This window comes from Salmo trutta, chromosome 1 (genome assembly GCF_901001165.1).
Source record: "Salmo trutta chromosome 1, fSalTru1.1, whole genome shotgun sequence".
Classification (NCBI taxonomy): domain Eukaryota; kingdom Metazoa; phylum Chordata; class Actinopteri; order Salmoniformes; family Salmonidae; genus Salmo; species Salmo trutta.
In genome coordinates, this window is record NC_042957.1 from 33651225 (window position 1) to 33666868 (window position 15644).

Here is a 15644-nt window from a genome sequence, read left to right on the forward strand (position 1 = left end):
CATCAACATCGTAGTTACTCCACAATACTAACCTGATTGACAGAGTAAAGAGAAGGAAGCCTGTAGAGAATAAAATATTCCAAAACATGCATCATGTTTGCAACAAGAAAATAAAGTAATACTGGAAAAAATGTGGCAAAGCAATAAACTTTTTGTCCTGAATACGAAGTGTTATGTTTGAGTCAAATCCAATATTACACATGACTGGGTACTGAGCACTACTCTCCATATTTTTAAGCATAGTGGTGGTTGCATCATGTTATGGTTATGTTTGTAATAGTTTTTCAGGATAAAAAAAAAATGGAATGGAGCTAAGCACAGGCAAAATCCTACAGAAAAACCTGGTTCAGTCTGCTTTCCACCAGACACCGGTAGATGAATTCACCTTTCAGCAGGACAATAACCTAACCACAAGGCCAAATCTACACTGGAGTTGCTTACCAAGAAGACAGTGAATGTTCCCGAGTGTCCGAATTACAGTTTTGACTAAAATCTAGAGCAAGACCTACAAATGGTTTTCTAACAATGATCAGTGGTGACCCGTCATTCAGGGCAGGTGGGCAGAGCCCTACCTGTTTTGAGTCCTACCTCTTTAGCTAAAAAAATAATATATATATATACAGTTGAAGTTGGAACTTTACATACACTTAGGTTGGAGTCATTAAAACTAGTTTTTTCAACCACTCCACAAATTTCTTGTTAACAAACTATAGTTTTGGCAAGTCGGTTAGGACATCTACTTTGTGCATGACACAAGTAATTTTTTCCAACAATTGTTTACAGACAGGCATTCTGTCTCCTGGAGATGAACGTACTTTGGTGTGAAAAGTGCAAATCAATCCCAGAACAACAGCAAAGAACCTTGTGAAGATGCTGGATGAAACGGGTACAAAAGTATCTATGTCCACAGTAAAACGAGTCCTATATCGACATAACCTGAAAGGCCGCCATAAAGAAGTCAGACTACGGTTTGCAACTGCACATGGGGACAAAGATCGTACTTTTGAGTCGATGTACTCTGGTGTGATGAAACAAAAATAGAACTGTTTGGCCATAATGACCATCGTTATGTTTGGAGGAAAAAGGGAAACGCTAGTAAGCTGAAGAACACAATCCCAACCATGAAGCACGGGGGTGACAGAATCATGTTGTGGGGGTGCTTTGCTGCAGGAGGGACTGGTGCACAAAATAGATTGCATCATGAGGAGGAAAATTATGTGGATGTATTGAAGCAACATCTCAAGACATCAGTCAGGAAGTTAAAGCTTGGTTGCAAATGGGTCTTCCAAATGGACAATGACCCCAAGCATACTTCCAAAATTGTGGCAAAATGGCTTAAGGACAACAAAGTCAAGGTATTGGAGTGGCCATCACAAAGCCCTGACCTCAATCCTATAGAACATTTGTGGGCAGAACTGAAAAAAGGTGTGCGAGCAAGGAGGCCTACAAACCTGACTCAGTTACTAGAATTAAATGTCAGGAATTGTGAAAAACCGAGTTTAAATGTACTTGGCTAAGGTGTATGTAAACTTCCGACTTCAACTGTATATATACAGTACCAGTCAAAGGTTTGGAAACACCTACTCATTCAAGGGTTTTTCTTTATTTGTACTATTTTCTACATTGTAGAATAACAGTGAAGACATCAAAACTATGAAATAACACATATGGAATCATGTAGTAACCTAAAAAGTGTTAAAAAAATCTACTCTTATGTACTTGTCATCTGCTCAGTTGTGCACCGGGGCCTCTCACTCCTCTTTCTATTCTGGTTCGAGCCAGTTTGCGCTGTTCTATGAGGGGAGTAGTACACTGCATTCTACAAGACCTTCAGTTTCTTGGCAATTTCTCACATGGAATAGCCTTCATTTCTCAAAACAAGAATAGACTGATGAGTTTCAGAAGAAAGTTCTTTGTTTCTGGCCATTTTGAGCCTGTAATCGAACCCACAAATGCTGATGCTCCAGATACTCAACTAGTCTAAAGAAGACCAGTTTTATTTCTTTTTTAAACAGACCAACAGTTTTCAGCTGTGCTAACATAATTTCAAAGGGTTTTCTAATGATCAACTAGCCTTTTAAAATGATGAACTTGGATTAGCTAACACAATGTGCCATTGGAACACAGGAGTGATGGTTGCTGATAATGGGCCTCTGCACGCCTATGTAGATATTCCATAACAAATCTGTTGTTTCCAGCTACAATAGACATTTACAACATTAACAATATATACACTGTATTTCTGACCAATTTGATGTTATTTTAATAGACAAAAAAGTAGCTTTTCTTTCAAAAACAAGGACATTTCTAAGTGACCCCAAACTTTAGAACGGTAGTGTACATGTACATATTACCTCAACTCTGTACCGGTACCCCCTGTATATAGTCTCGCTATTGTTATTTTACTGCTGCTCTTTAATTACTTGTTACTTTTATTTCTTATCTGTATTTTTTAAACTGCTTTGTTGGTTAGGGGCTTGTAAGTAAGCATTTCACTGTGAGGTCTACACTCAATCAAATCAATCAAATGTATTTATAAAGCCCTTTTTACATCAGACGATGTCACAAAGTGCTATACAGAATCCCAGCCTAAAACCCCAAACAGCAAGCAATGCAGATGTAGAAGCACGGTGGCTAGGAAAAACTCCCTAGAAAGGCAGGAACCTAGGAAGAAACCTAGAGAGAAACCAGGCTCTGAGGGCTGGCCAGTCCTCTTCTGGCTGTGCCGGGTGGAGATTATAACAATACATGGCCAAGATGTTCAAACGTTCATAGATGGCCAGCAGGGTCAAATAATAATAATCACAGTGGTTGTAGAGGGTGCAACAGGTCAGCACCTCAGGAGTAAATGTCAGTTGGCTTTTCATAGCCGATCATTCAGAGTTAGTGACAGCAGGTGTGGTAGAGAGAGAGAGTTGAAAACAGCAGGTCCGGGACAAGGTAGCACGTCTGGTGAACAGGTCAGGGTTCCATGGCCGCAGGCAGAACAGTTGAAACTGGAGCAGCAGCACGACCAGGTGGACTGGGGCAGCAAGGAGTCATCAGGCCAGGTAGTCGTGAGGCATGGTCCTAGGGCTCAGGTCCTCCAAGAGAAGAGAAAGAAAAAGACAAAGAAAGAGAATTACAGGGAGCCTACTTAAATTCACACAGGACACCGGATAAGACAGGAGAAATACTCCAGATATAACAGACTGACCCTAGCCCCCCGACACAAACTATTGCAGCATAATTACTGGAGGCTGAGACAGGAGGGGTCGGGAGACACTGTGGCCCCATCCGACTATACCCCCGGACAGGCCAACCAGGCAGGATACAATGAGGGAAAAAAGTATTTGATCCCCTGCTGATTTTGTACGTTTGCCCACTGACAAAGAAATGATCAGTCAATAATTTCAATGGTAGGTTTATTTGAACAGTGAGAGACAGAATAACAACAAAAAAATCCAGAAAAACACGTCAAAAATGTTATAAATTGATTTGCATTTTAAATGAGGGAAATAAGTATTTGACCCCCTCTCAATCAGAAAGATTTCTGGCTCCCAGGTGTCTTTTATACAGGTAACGAGCTGAGATTAGGAGCACACTCTTAAAGGGAGTGCTCCTAATCTCAGCTTGTTACCTGTATAAAAGGTAACAAGCTGAGGGAATGTGGAGTGAAACATTTCTTTTTTTTTTGAGAAGTGGCCAGTACCACAGGCAATATAATGGAAAGGTCTCTCAAGAGTTTTTTTAAAAGTATGCTAGCAACATACCAGTATAGATGGAGATATAAGATGGTTGTTACTATGATTATGGCTGCATCCCAAATGGCACCCTATTTCCTATACAGTGCACTACTTTTGACCAGGGGCCATAGGTGTGCCATTTGGGATAGTCCCAAATTGCTTTTCTTTAGTTGCTTTCCTTTTGTTGCCTAAGGTCAAGCAAGAACTTTTCATCCTGCCTGTTTTCCATATTGTTTGTGAACTAGTGTGCACCATGTGTTTGCATATACAGTCTGAGAGACTGTATACAGTGCAAAGCATATTAATACTAAACTACAGAGCAAAATAAGTATCACAATTAAACTTTAAATCTCAGTAGGCCTACATAATAGGTATTCCGAACGTAGTAATGCAGTGTCAACATGCATCTCTTATCATTGCAAGTCTATCACATGTTTATTAAGTGACTTTGTACAATACAAATAAAAAAAATACAGATGAGTACATAGCCAAAGCAAAATATGGTGTTGACTTTCCGTTCCCCACATAATCAGATGACATGTGGAGTTACAGAAATATTCCTTACATTTATTTATTTTTAGCACTTAGCACTTCTGTCTTCAGACTTGTTCTGCTTCGTCACCTGCGGGTCTGAGGAGCACCCAAACTGTTACTCCACCTTGACAGTTTCTTTTTTTTGCTGTTGTTGGTTTTGTTTGGTTCTCGCTAATACTATTAGACACCTATCAATTTTATGAAGTTGGCTTTAGCTAGCCCAGATAGGTTCCCAATCTCCCAACCTCATAATTAGCTATCAAGTTAGAGTAGGTGGCTTGTCTAACTACAGATGTAGGATCTTAATTTGAGCCAGTTTGCTACAGCAGGATCCTGCAGCAACAGGAAATGTGGATTATTATGTAGATTATAATAAGGGTTGATCAATTTTTCGTTAGTTAAAATCAAGGGTGATATTTTTAAGTGGAAATTACAAACTTTAGAAGCCTTTTTAAACCTTGAATACTCTACAAGTTTTATTTTCCTGCAACAACAGGATGATCAAATTAAGATACAGCATCTGCATCTTATCTGGCATGCTTGCTGGCAAGGTTAGTAGCCTTTAGAAAAGCAAGCAATAACTAAATGTACTGAATAAGACTCACATTCCTTTCAATCTTTTACCCAGATGTATTTATAGCATTTTTTGTTGTTGAGATAAGCATATTTAGTTTCTATAAGAAAATAATCACCAGTCAGGAGGATACAGACAGCTGAAGAGGCATGCTTAGATATGCAGAAAAATACACATCTTTTTGAATTAAGAATAATGATTATGTCTCTAGGTTGCAGGAAAAAGCTGTTTCAGGTGTTTGAAAAATGCTAAATTATCCAACTTACGATCGGGGGTCCTAGCCCCCCTGGGCCACCCCCCAGCCATCCTCACATACTTTGTGCCCCCTCCGATTTTTGGAGTGCATGATGCCCCTGATTGAGCCAACAGGCTCTGAGACAGCTTCTAGCATCCGGCCATCAGACTGTTCAACATTTAACCTTAGCGATCTTCCTGCACAGACCTGCACCTTATAGAGACTATTTCCACTGACTCTCCACACATATACCCCTTACACACAAGCACACACACAGTCAATGCTGCTACTCCATTCAACGCTCCTGTACTCCCACACACTGACTAGGTTCCCGATTGTTATGTAATTTTCTTGTGTTGCTTTTAATAAAAAATAAATATTTGTTCATTTTTACTTTAGTTTATTTAGTAAATATTTTCTTAACTCCATTTCTTTAACTGCATTGTTGGTAAAGGGCTTGTAAGTAAGCATCTCACGGTGCATGTGACAAATAACATTTGATTTGCTGCTCTACTTATATACTGCTTATACAACTACACAACCAAGATACTATCCACTTTATATGTATAAATACAGTCATAGTTCAAATTGCACTCATCATTTATACTGTATATCTTGTGTACAGTTGAATTACTATGCATACTTACTTACGATTTTTATTTGACTTTTGATTATTATTGATATTGACATTGTACTGTACTGTTGAGGGAGCTCACAAGTAAGCATTTTACTGCACCTATTATACCTGCTGTAAACTGTGTACGTGATTAATACAATTGGATTTGATTGTATACTGACATGTTTTGTCATAGGGTTAAATACATATGGAAAAGTGAATGGGATGGAGGGATGAAAGAAAGAGTGATAACACACAGAAAGCTGTCATTGCTGCAACGCTATCACACATTTCCAACTCCAGGGACATAGACCTTAATAAGGAAAATCACTATTAGACATAGTTAACCCAAGCGACCCTACTGGCTCAGACTATTAAAATATTCCAAATCAGACTGCGTAGCCTAGCAAACCCCACGCTGGAAGAAAAAATAAATAAATTCTAAGTTGATTATGTTTTGCTTTCATTTGTGGAATTCTCAAACAACACAATAGATAGGTCTACCATAAGAGCAAACAGCAATAGCCTATGAAATACGTTGTCCATAGGGTCAATTAGAGTCGCGTATAAAGGGACACAGTATACGGGAGTTTCTCTTTGAGGCATATTGGGCCATAGAGTTCTCGATTCAGGATGCGTTGGGATACCCATCTACTGTTTACTTTGAATTTTGACGCACTACACATCATAGAGATCCTATTCAATTTGGTATATTCAATTGTATTCTAATTCCTCATTCTATGCTACACATCAAGGTTGCGTCATAATAGCGTTGCGCACACCTGCTACTTATGTGGCCCACAACCACCTGTAACGGTCAGATACACTGTAGGTTTCTATCCGACAGAGCAGTAACGTTGCTTCAACAACACGTTTTCCGTTGGTAAAAGAACGCGCAATCACCAGAACAGCACTGGATCGAGGCGGACGCGTATCTTTCATATCCAAGTGATCACGACGATGTCTGACTGAAGAACTTAACATGTTTGCCACGTCAGTAGAATACCTGGGCCTCCGTGTGCCCCAGCTCCTGCAAGCATCAGAGGAGGAGTTCGGCTCAGATCGTGTCATCATGTTCAATCTTTTCCTGATTCTCCTCTTGCTCCTGTTCTGCGCTATCCATCTGCGTGAAAACGATGTAAGTGCGCACCGCCAGTAGACTTTACTTCTTTATGTAATGGTGTTTGACGTGGGACTATCAGCCAGGTTGTCACAAACTTCCCACAAACTGTCCCATGCCCACAAATATGAGAACTATAGCTGCAGTGGCGCTGTCCTTTTAGCACTGCGGAGTGACTACCACTATACGACCACGACCTCAGCTCTCCATATAAATGCATGCACTAGAACTAGAATGTATATTTCAAAATCCTTATCTTATACACCCATGCATTTTTTCTTCACAGGATGATGTCTTCGGGGAGATTGACCCGTAAGTTTCATCCTTCATAATTCATTGTGAATTCAAAATGGATTTTTCATGCGGCTTAAAAATATAAATAATGAAAATGAATAGCTCTGAACTCAATTTAAACCCAGTCTTATATTTTATCTTGCAGAGAGCTGGTAAATAAGTTCACAGAGGGAGTGCAGCTCAACTACAGCTACCTCAAACAACTGGCGGAACTTCTGGACATGAAGAAGTTACAGATAGAGGACCTCATCTCTGAGATGGACCTGGACTGCTGCTCTGAATCCAAGTTGTGCTCTGACTCATGCTACTCAAGATCATCTTCAAGATCATCTTCTAGATCACATTCTAGATCTTCTGTATCCTCTAGATCTAGTGACGGCAGCACATGCCAAACCTGTAAGAAACGGCCTCCAACTGACAGGTTTAAATACCCGAAAGGCTGTAGTCCAGATAGTCATGATAGTCCCTGCCCTCCGGTTAATCCTAGCCCAGTGGGCAGTCCTGGCTCAAAGGCCACTCCCTGCCTCCAGCTACCAGGAGGTGGGGATGATGAGGACAGTTACCATGGCTCCACGCTCTCCTCCCGTAGCTCCTCCTGCAGCTCCTCTAGGTACGTGTCTCCTTCTGACTCCCCTCTGCCCCTTGAATACCAGCCCAGCCCTCGTCAGCCTGCTGCTACTGGTTGGAGTCGAAACTGGACTTTGACGGAGACCAAAGTGGACTCTGTGGCTAGTCCTGTGGCAGCTCCTTCTACTGTCACGTTCCCTGACTGCAAAGACAGAGCTGCTGACCTCACAGACCATACAAACTGGTCCCAGACCACTCCAGACCATGTAGACCATTCCAAGACCACTCCAGACCGCTCCAAGACTCCGACTGCGAGACAGATTCTGACGGTGAGACAACTGTTTGAGGTAGTGCCGAGGAAAGCAGACCCACCCCTCCTGCACCGCTGGCACCGCAGACGCCTGGAACTCAACGCGACGCAGAAGGTCTGTAGAAATGTACTGTTAATCTGCGTCCCCAATGGGACCCTATTTCCTACATAGTGTACAAATAAAGGAAATAGGGTGCCATTTGAGACACAACCACTACTGTTAAAATGTCTGGGTGATGAGTTGTTGGTTAGGTGTTCGTCTAAATGTACAAGTCTGTGAAAAGTAACATATACTCGGAAGACAAAACTAATCGAATCCGAACTATAATCTAAGGTGGCCCGCAATCGCTGGAGGATTGCCGTGCTGATGATCTCCATCGTTAGGTGGCTGCTCGTCGAGAGCCTGAAGGGAGGAGGCACCACCAGCTCAACCTACCCCCCAACGTCCACCACTACCACCCACTCCAACACCTCAACCACCTCTCAGGCTAAGAAAGGATCCGAGATCATTAGGAAAACTGTCAGCGTTACAGCCTTTTGCCCGCAGGGTGTAAACCCTCCATCTCACTCCCAGGCTCCATGCCAGTTTCCAGGGTCAGAGGGTAATCTCATTATGATGTACGCTCAGGGTGCCAGGATCCCCTTAATTTCCCAGGAGGTCTGGGAGAAGCTGGAGTCCCACATCCGCCGCAAGCAGAGCCAGCGCCTCTGGGGCTTCCCCAAGCTGGTCACCAGGTATGTGGGCGACCTCATGCCTCTGCAGCTCCCCATCTCCTGCAGCGAAGACAACTGGAAAATCATGGGCAACGTGACTGACCACCAGGCAGTGTTCTCTGGACGAGTGCACCTCAACACAGAGTTCAGGTTGAAGAACAAGACTACCAAGCCAGAGGGGGAGCAGAAGGCTACTGCAGCTGTAGCTGCAGCAAAGGACATCTCACCAGCCACCAGAACTGTGGAGAAAACTACCAGCATCAGCACCATGCTCCAGCCAGCCGAGACTCATGCTACTAAATCACACCAGACCAGAGCCACTCTGAACCAGCCCTCCCCTGCGATAACCTTGACCCCGGAGAGACAATGGCTGGAGAAGAAGATGAGGAGTAAGTGTATGGAGGTAAAGCTCAAACACTTCCCGGGCATTGTTGACCAGTCATACCACTCCGCCCTTGCCTGGACAACTAGCCAGCCAACCAGGAAGCCCACCCAGGTGGCAAAAGCCTCCACTGTTGTTCCGAAATGCCCCACCCCACTCAGACAGAGGGATAAGGTATCATTCATGGACCAAGGGGAGCTGAGGCACCTGGTGGACAACCTGATCATGAAACATATGGAGCACCTTCAGAGACAGGGAGTGACAACCCCTTCGACCCACACCCAGGGAGTTACAACCGCCTCGGCCCTCTCGCAAAGCTCTCACAGCCTGGCCCTAGAGACCTCGACTGGCACCACCGTCTCACATCCCTACCCTGCCCTCACTAAACAGCTGGTGCTAGTGAATGGTTTGGAACAAGGTGCCAGGGAGAGCAAGACACTGCAGGCTCCACAGCAGTACAATGTGAAGCCTAGCTCAGCCACAGTCAAGGTGGGAAGATGCTGCAGCATCCTGTGAATCTGCAGCAGCATCATCCAGCATTGAGGTCCAGAGGGCTCCTGCTGCCTCCTTAGATTAGGCCTCCTCTCATTTCCTGCATATTTTAGCTAAAGATGTATCCAGAAGTGAATAGTATGTATTCTTTCTACCAAATACAGAGTTTTGCATTTCACATGATTTGACTCTGTTCTATTTTTTTTTATTTTTTTTTATTAAATTTTTTATTTAACTAGGCAAGTCAGTTAAGAACAAATTCTTATTTACAATGATGGCCTACCCCGGCCAAACCCGGACGACACTGGGCCAATTGTGCGCTGCCCTATGGGACTCCCAATCACAGCTGGATGTGATAGAGCCTGGATTCAAACCAGGGACTGTAGTGACGCCTCTTGCACTGAGATGTAGTGCCTTAGACCGCTGCGCCACTCAGGATACTCTATGAGTAGAGTATGTGTCTGTTCCTGATAAATATTAATTTGGGCTTATTCATTTAGGTTTGTTTTAAATACAACATGCATAGTTTAAAATACACAAAGTCAAAACTGAGTCTTAGATGGCCACATAGACACAAGAAAACACAGCTGACTGGAGATGAAATAGCAGGGATATTGATGCTATAATGCACTTTACAGTAACAAACTGACATGTTGAGCTATTTTGGTCTGAGGTGGTGCCTCTTGAAGGTCTACTGCCGCTTTCCATTTCCATCTCAGAGCCGTTAGCCCATTGAGCTCTTTTCACAGTCACCCGTTTGTCCAGTTAGCCTATTGGAATGACAGGTGCAGGTCTATCTTTATAGATATAAACAGACCAGTTCATTCCCCTGTGTTATGTTTCAGTCTATGCTTGCGGATTCCTCCAGATGTCAGAACAAAGCGACACTACCTTGGAGACAGTGAGAGCAGACAGACAGAGCTATACTCCCACTCCCTGTCGCACACCCCCCACATACAAGTATTTATATTTTGTGCATATGGAACAATACCAGAACAAAGAGAAGGGTACGTGCTAAAATATACCTGACCACTTTAGCTGGAGTGTTACTATAAACAGCTAGGATTGACCAGTCAAAAGTAGTGCACTGTGTAGGGAATAGGGTGCCATTCAGGACGGGCCCCGAGTCTCCGAATCAAGGAGTAGGACCTTGTTACTCAGCCTCCAACAAAGACAACGGAGCAGATTTAGAATACAGTGCCTTGATGAGGCTGATGCAGGAACAGTGGCCATGGCTCTCTCCCTGGAGTCCTGTCACACACTCCAGCAGACTGGGAAGGAGAGGAGAGTAGGATGGGGAAGGGAGGGGGGGCAGAGGGTGTTTGTCTCACTAACTGTGTGCTGCATCATCTTTTGACAGCTAACATTTACATCCCCACTGTGCTCTCTTGCTATTAATATATTTATGCTAATGGGAATCCCAAAACCCAGTTATCAGCGTCGGTAAAAAGGTCACAATAAATAGAGAAAGGAGCACAACCTGCAATTCTGAGCCACCTGTGCCATGCATGGAAACTCATCTGTGTCCCAAATGCCACCCTATTCCCTACATAGTGCAAAACAATTGACAAGAGCCCTGGGCTCTTGGTCAAAAGTAGTGCACTACATAGGGAATAGGGTGCCATTTGGGGGCGCAGACTTATTCATCATATGCCAGGGTATTCCAGAAGAGCGTTCTTCTCAGATACGCATTTCAACAGATGGGACACATACTGTGCTTCAATGTATTATGCAGTGGCCCCTAATCTGATTTTGATGAGAAAGCCAATAATGATGAGCTTAGTAAACAGCCCTGCACACCATTTCTAGCAGGCAGCTGTGGCTGAGAAGGAAACAACAGAGTTGGTCGCTGTGGGTGAAATGAAGTGTTGGACTGGGACCCAGAGTTACCTTTGAAAATGCTGAGCCTGATGTACAGGAAGGAGATCACACCTCTCTCTATGGCCCGTACACAGAACTGATGTACCACACAGTTGACACAATAGTCACTTGTGACACAATGGAGTTATTCTGCACAAAAATAAATTGCAACGTACAATGGTTGTGTAAAACTGTTATATCACAAAAATATCAGCTGTATCAAAACCATTGTGTCAAATCATCAGTTGTACATTCTGAGTAACTATGAGTAGATTTCTGTAGAAAACCTCCTGGTGGCAAAATGATAGACCCAACGTTGCCAGGATGGATGCTGATGTTACTCTCTTTTCCAAAGTGAATGAGATATGTAATATTGATACCCCCTGCCCTGCACTCAGGGGTACAGCTCTGTGGTCAGAATGATAACGTCAACAGCACATCATCAGTACAGGGGAAACTGTCTCGAATATAGTTGCTTTCATTCTCCTGTGGTGCTGTGAACGATACCATTCTCTGTGATCCTCCCTACGACATTGAACAGAGAGACCTTGGGGAAACAAAAGCAAGGAGACTTCTTGATAATTGGTTACCTTGGTGAGGTTTTCATGGCTCAGCCACATCTCTCATGTCAGTGGCTCTTTTCATAAGTGTACTGGCTGTTGCCAAGGTAGAGAGTCACATAACATCAAACCAAAGGACACTAACATCAAATGACCTCTCAGGAGTGTCACTGTGATTCACTACTCTGCTCTGAGGTGACCACAGCAGACCATGGGAGGTACTTCAGCTGGCAACTGGCCCTCTGAACCAAAGCACATTGGAAGAAAACTTGTAGGAATCCCAAATCCCTCAGAAACCGCTCATTAATCAACACTGTTGCAGTTCATCTTAATGCCCTTAAAATGGGAAGTAATAATTCCACTAAGGTCAGCCAGCAGAAGCAAGGCATGACACATCCCTCTTCTGCTACCTGTGGCTTCAGTCTCACACAAGGCTGTCTATTAAAGCCACCACACAATTATAAATTACGTTTTCAGTTTGTGACATTTAATATCTCACACAATGGAATACACCAAATTAAAAAGTCATTGCCCTTGATGAATATTCAATGTTATGAGGTTTTTGCTATGTGTAAATGCCCCCCATTCGTTAGGGTGGCTAGGTTCTCATTACAAGGTGTCAGCACAGCGGCTTGAATATACTGGATAATTATCTTCTCTCAAGTTTTTGGATGCATTTCAAATGATCAGTCGCACCCGACCCTTGTCCTTGCGCGCCTTCAGTATATCTATTCAACAAACAAATGGCTTTTGCCTTTCTGTTCCTCTGCTCTTTGTTCCGCTGGATGGACAAAATTATGCAAAGCAGAACATGATAATGTATGCAAAACACCCCACTGTGAGCCCCGGCATAAAATCTGATATTTTTAAAAGAGGGTCACTTTCAAAGTGCGCTTTCTCACAAGTTTATTGAGAACCACCTGTTCTGATGTTCTCTGACATCACTCGCACCTGAGGGGATGGAAAAGGGAGGTTTACTCTAGCGTCCGCCCTAAAAAGGCAGGTCTGTCACCTTTCCAGCTGCCTGGAGATTTAATTAGCAGCAATACCAAGAGCAGCACGTCACTGCTGCGCTCATCTCTCTTTTCATCTCCCAGGCTTCAGATAGTGATATAATTGACAATGCTGTACACGTCCCAAATAGCACCCCGCTCACTCTATGGTGCACTACTTTTAACCAGGGCCAACAGGGAAATTAGGTTGATATTTAGAACTCAGACCCTGTGACCAAACACAACAAAGAATCTCATTAATCATGCAGAGAGCAGAGGGCATCAGAGGGAGACCAGAGCTGTAAGTGGGAGTCAAACAGTCTGGCTGGCAATGGGACAGTCAGTGGCAAAGCTAGAGGCACTTCTGAGGGAACTGTATGGTAGGGGCACAGATTGTGGTAACTAAGTATGTGGCCTGGATCCAAACTAAATTGTAAGAAAGGCCGTTCTATGAAAGCTATCTCCTGGTTCTGTAGCACGAGGCAGTTTGATGCACCAGTACAACCCCAGGAAAGGACGCTAGTCTGCCAAAAAGGGGCTTATCACCCAATCCATTTCCTTAATGCTGAGTGCCAAGCAGAGGCATCGGCCCCATTTAAATATATTTGGTATGACTCGAAACTGAATTGCTCCAATTGAAAAATCTGGTTTGGATCCAACTGTGGTCATTTCGTATATGACTTCCTCCTAATCTTCAATTATGTAACGTACTATAATACATGTCCAGATTCAGGTATACAGTGTGGATAACATCTAGTGAACATCTTCTCCTGGAGTTTCTTTTGATAGCCTAAACAACAGAACACAAGCTTCATGAACCTGCTTCGTTTGTTTTGATCTGTTATGTTCTCCCAGTCTAGATCATGGAAATAGAATTTAGTCATTAGAATGCATTCTAGCTCTGTGTTGAGGATGAAAACCATTATCTGATTGCTGTATACTGCGGGTGCATTAACCCATCTATAATCATGACTCAGCTAGATCCAGATAGGGTTCATGTATGGAAACATCACTAATAATTGCCTTGCCTTCATTTACCTTCTACTGTAGTCTCAGGAAAATGACTGGTAAATGGCCTGTGAAATACTCGGTTTACTGTACACACACATATGCTGTATTAGTATCTAGCTAGATATCAAATATCGGATTTAAAATTACACACTAAATCTAAGGCACGTTGCTTAGCTTTTTGAACAAGCGCGACGCCTAGTGACATCATCCTGCATTCAAATTGAATTTAGAGGTCTGCGCTGGACACATTTCTTTATTCCACTCCGCATCTTTTCATTCGGCATCCGCAATCGCAAAAACGGGTCCCAAAACCAACCACTGTTCCGCAATGTTATTTTAAGCGTATGTGACGCAGCTCACTTTCTAGCCATGGTCCCAGCAATTGTGCGCCATATAAGCAATATTAAAATGCGCAACAATAGTTTAAATAGGTTAAATTACCAGATTCTCACGTGGCCCATTATATTACACTATGGGAATTACTGGGCTATATTAGCCAATACGCTTGATGTAGTTTGAAGAGAGCAGAGTTGGAGAGACACGCACTTCCTTTTAAGCTATTTTTATAGCCTACCTTTTAGAGGTGGGAAGATTTTAAGACGGAGAAATATAGGTGATCAATATTTACTTATAGGAAACGTAGTAAGCTACAGCCTAATCATATTTGGGAAGTACATTTCCTTGAAAATATAACTGTCCCGTAGACTAAATCCTAGCCTAATCTGTAATTAAGACCACAGGCTCACCTGATCTCGCACGTATGGCTACGGAACTTGAAGCAAGAATGATGAAAGTGGACACACGCACTTCCTCTTGAGCTAAATAGTGCATATAGCCTACCTCTTAGGAGGACGACTTGCAGGCAGACAAATGGGTAATCAATAGTTCATTAAAAGGCGCAATGCTCGCTCGTAGCTGGCGCTCGCGTCTTCAATGTTGATCAAGTTTTTTTGATTGCACTTGGCTCACGTTGGTTGAGCGCCCTCCACTTTTTTTTCCCATTATCAATATATATTTACAGACTCTGTAGTAAACTATAGTGTAATCCAGTGGATGCTGCTGTGGGGATGACGGCTCATAATAATGGCTGGAACTGAGCTCACGGAATGGCATCAAACACATGGAAACCATGTGCTTGATGTATACTGCTCAAAAAAATAAAGGGAACACTTAAACAACACACCCTAGATCTGAATGAAAGAAATAATCTTATTAAAAACGTTTTTCTTTACATAGTTGAATGTGCTGACAACAAAATCACACAAAAATAATCAATGGAAATCCAATTTATCAACCCATGGAGGTCTGGATTTGGAGTCACACTCAAAATTAAACTGGAAAACCACACTACAGGCTGATCAAACTTTGATGTAATGTCCTTAAAACAAGTCAAAATGAGGCTCAGTAGTGTGTGTGGCCTCCACGTGCCTGTATGACCTCCCTACAACGCCTGGGCATGCTCCTGATGAGGTGGCGGATGGTCTCCTGAGGGATCTCCTCCCAGACCTGGACTAAAGCATCCGCCAACTCCTGGACAGTCTGTGGTGCAACGTGGCGTTGGTGGATGGAGCGAGACATGATGTCCCAGATGTGCTCAATTGGATTCAGGTCTGGGGAACGGGCGGGCCAGTCCATAGCATCAATGCCTTCCTCTTACA

At 43.1% G+C, this 15644-nt stretch overlaps 1 protein-coding gene across 1 annotated transcript; it reads left to right on the forward strand.

Annotated features, from left to right (window-relative positions):
• The first annotated feature begins 6531 nt into the window (after window positions 1-6531).
• LOC115202127 (uncharacterized) lies at window positions 6532-9743 on the forward strand. Its single transcript, XM_029766080.1, has 4 exons — window positions 6532-6822; window positions 7091-7116; window positions 7244-8090; window positions 8310-9743. Exons 1-4 carry the CDS (start codon window positions 6667-6669, stop codon window positions 9585-9587), a joined length of 2307 nt encoding a protein of 768 aa, XP_029621940.1. The 5' UTR covers window positions 6532-6666; the 3' UTR covers window positions 9588-9743.
• Window positions 9744-15644: the final 5901 nt, after the last annotated feature.

Coding starts and splice junctions, on each gene's coding strand:
- LOC115202127 (XM_029766080.1), top strand. CDS start 6,667: ATGTTTGCCACGTCAGTAGAATACCTGGGCCTCCGTGTGCCCCAGCTC. Junction 6,823..7,090: donor TCCATCTGCGTGAAAACGAT/GTAAGTGCGCAC, acceptor TTTTCTTCACAG/GATGATGTCTTCGGGGAGAT. Junction 7,117..7,243: donor GTCTTCGGGGAGATTGACCC/GTAAGTTTCATC, acceptor TTTATCTTGCAG/AGAGCTGGTAAATAAGTTCA.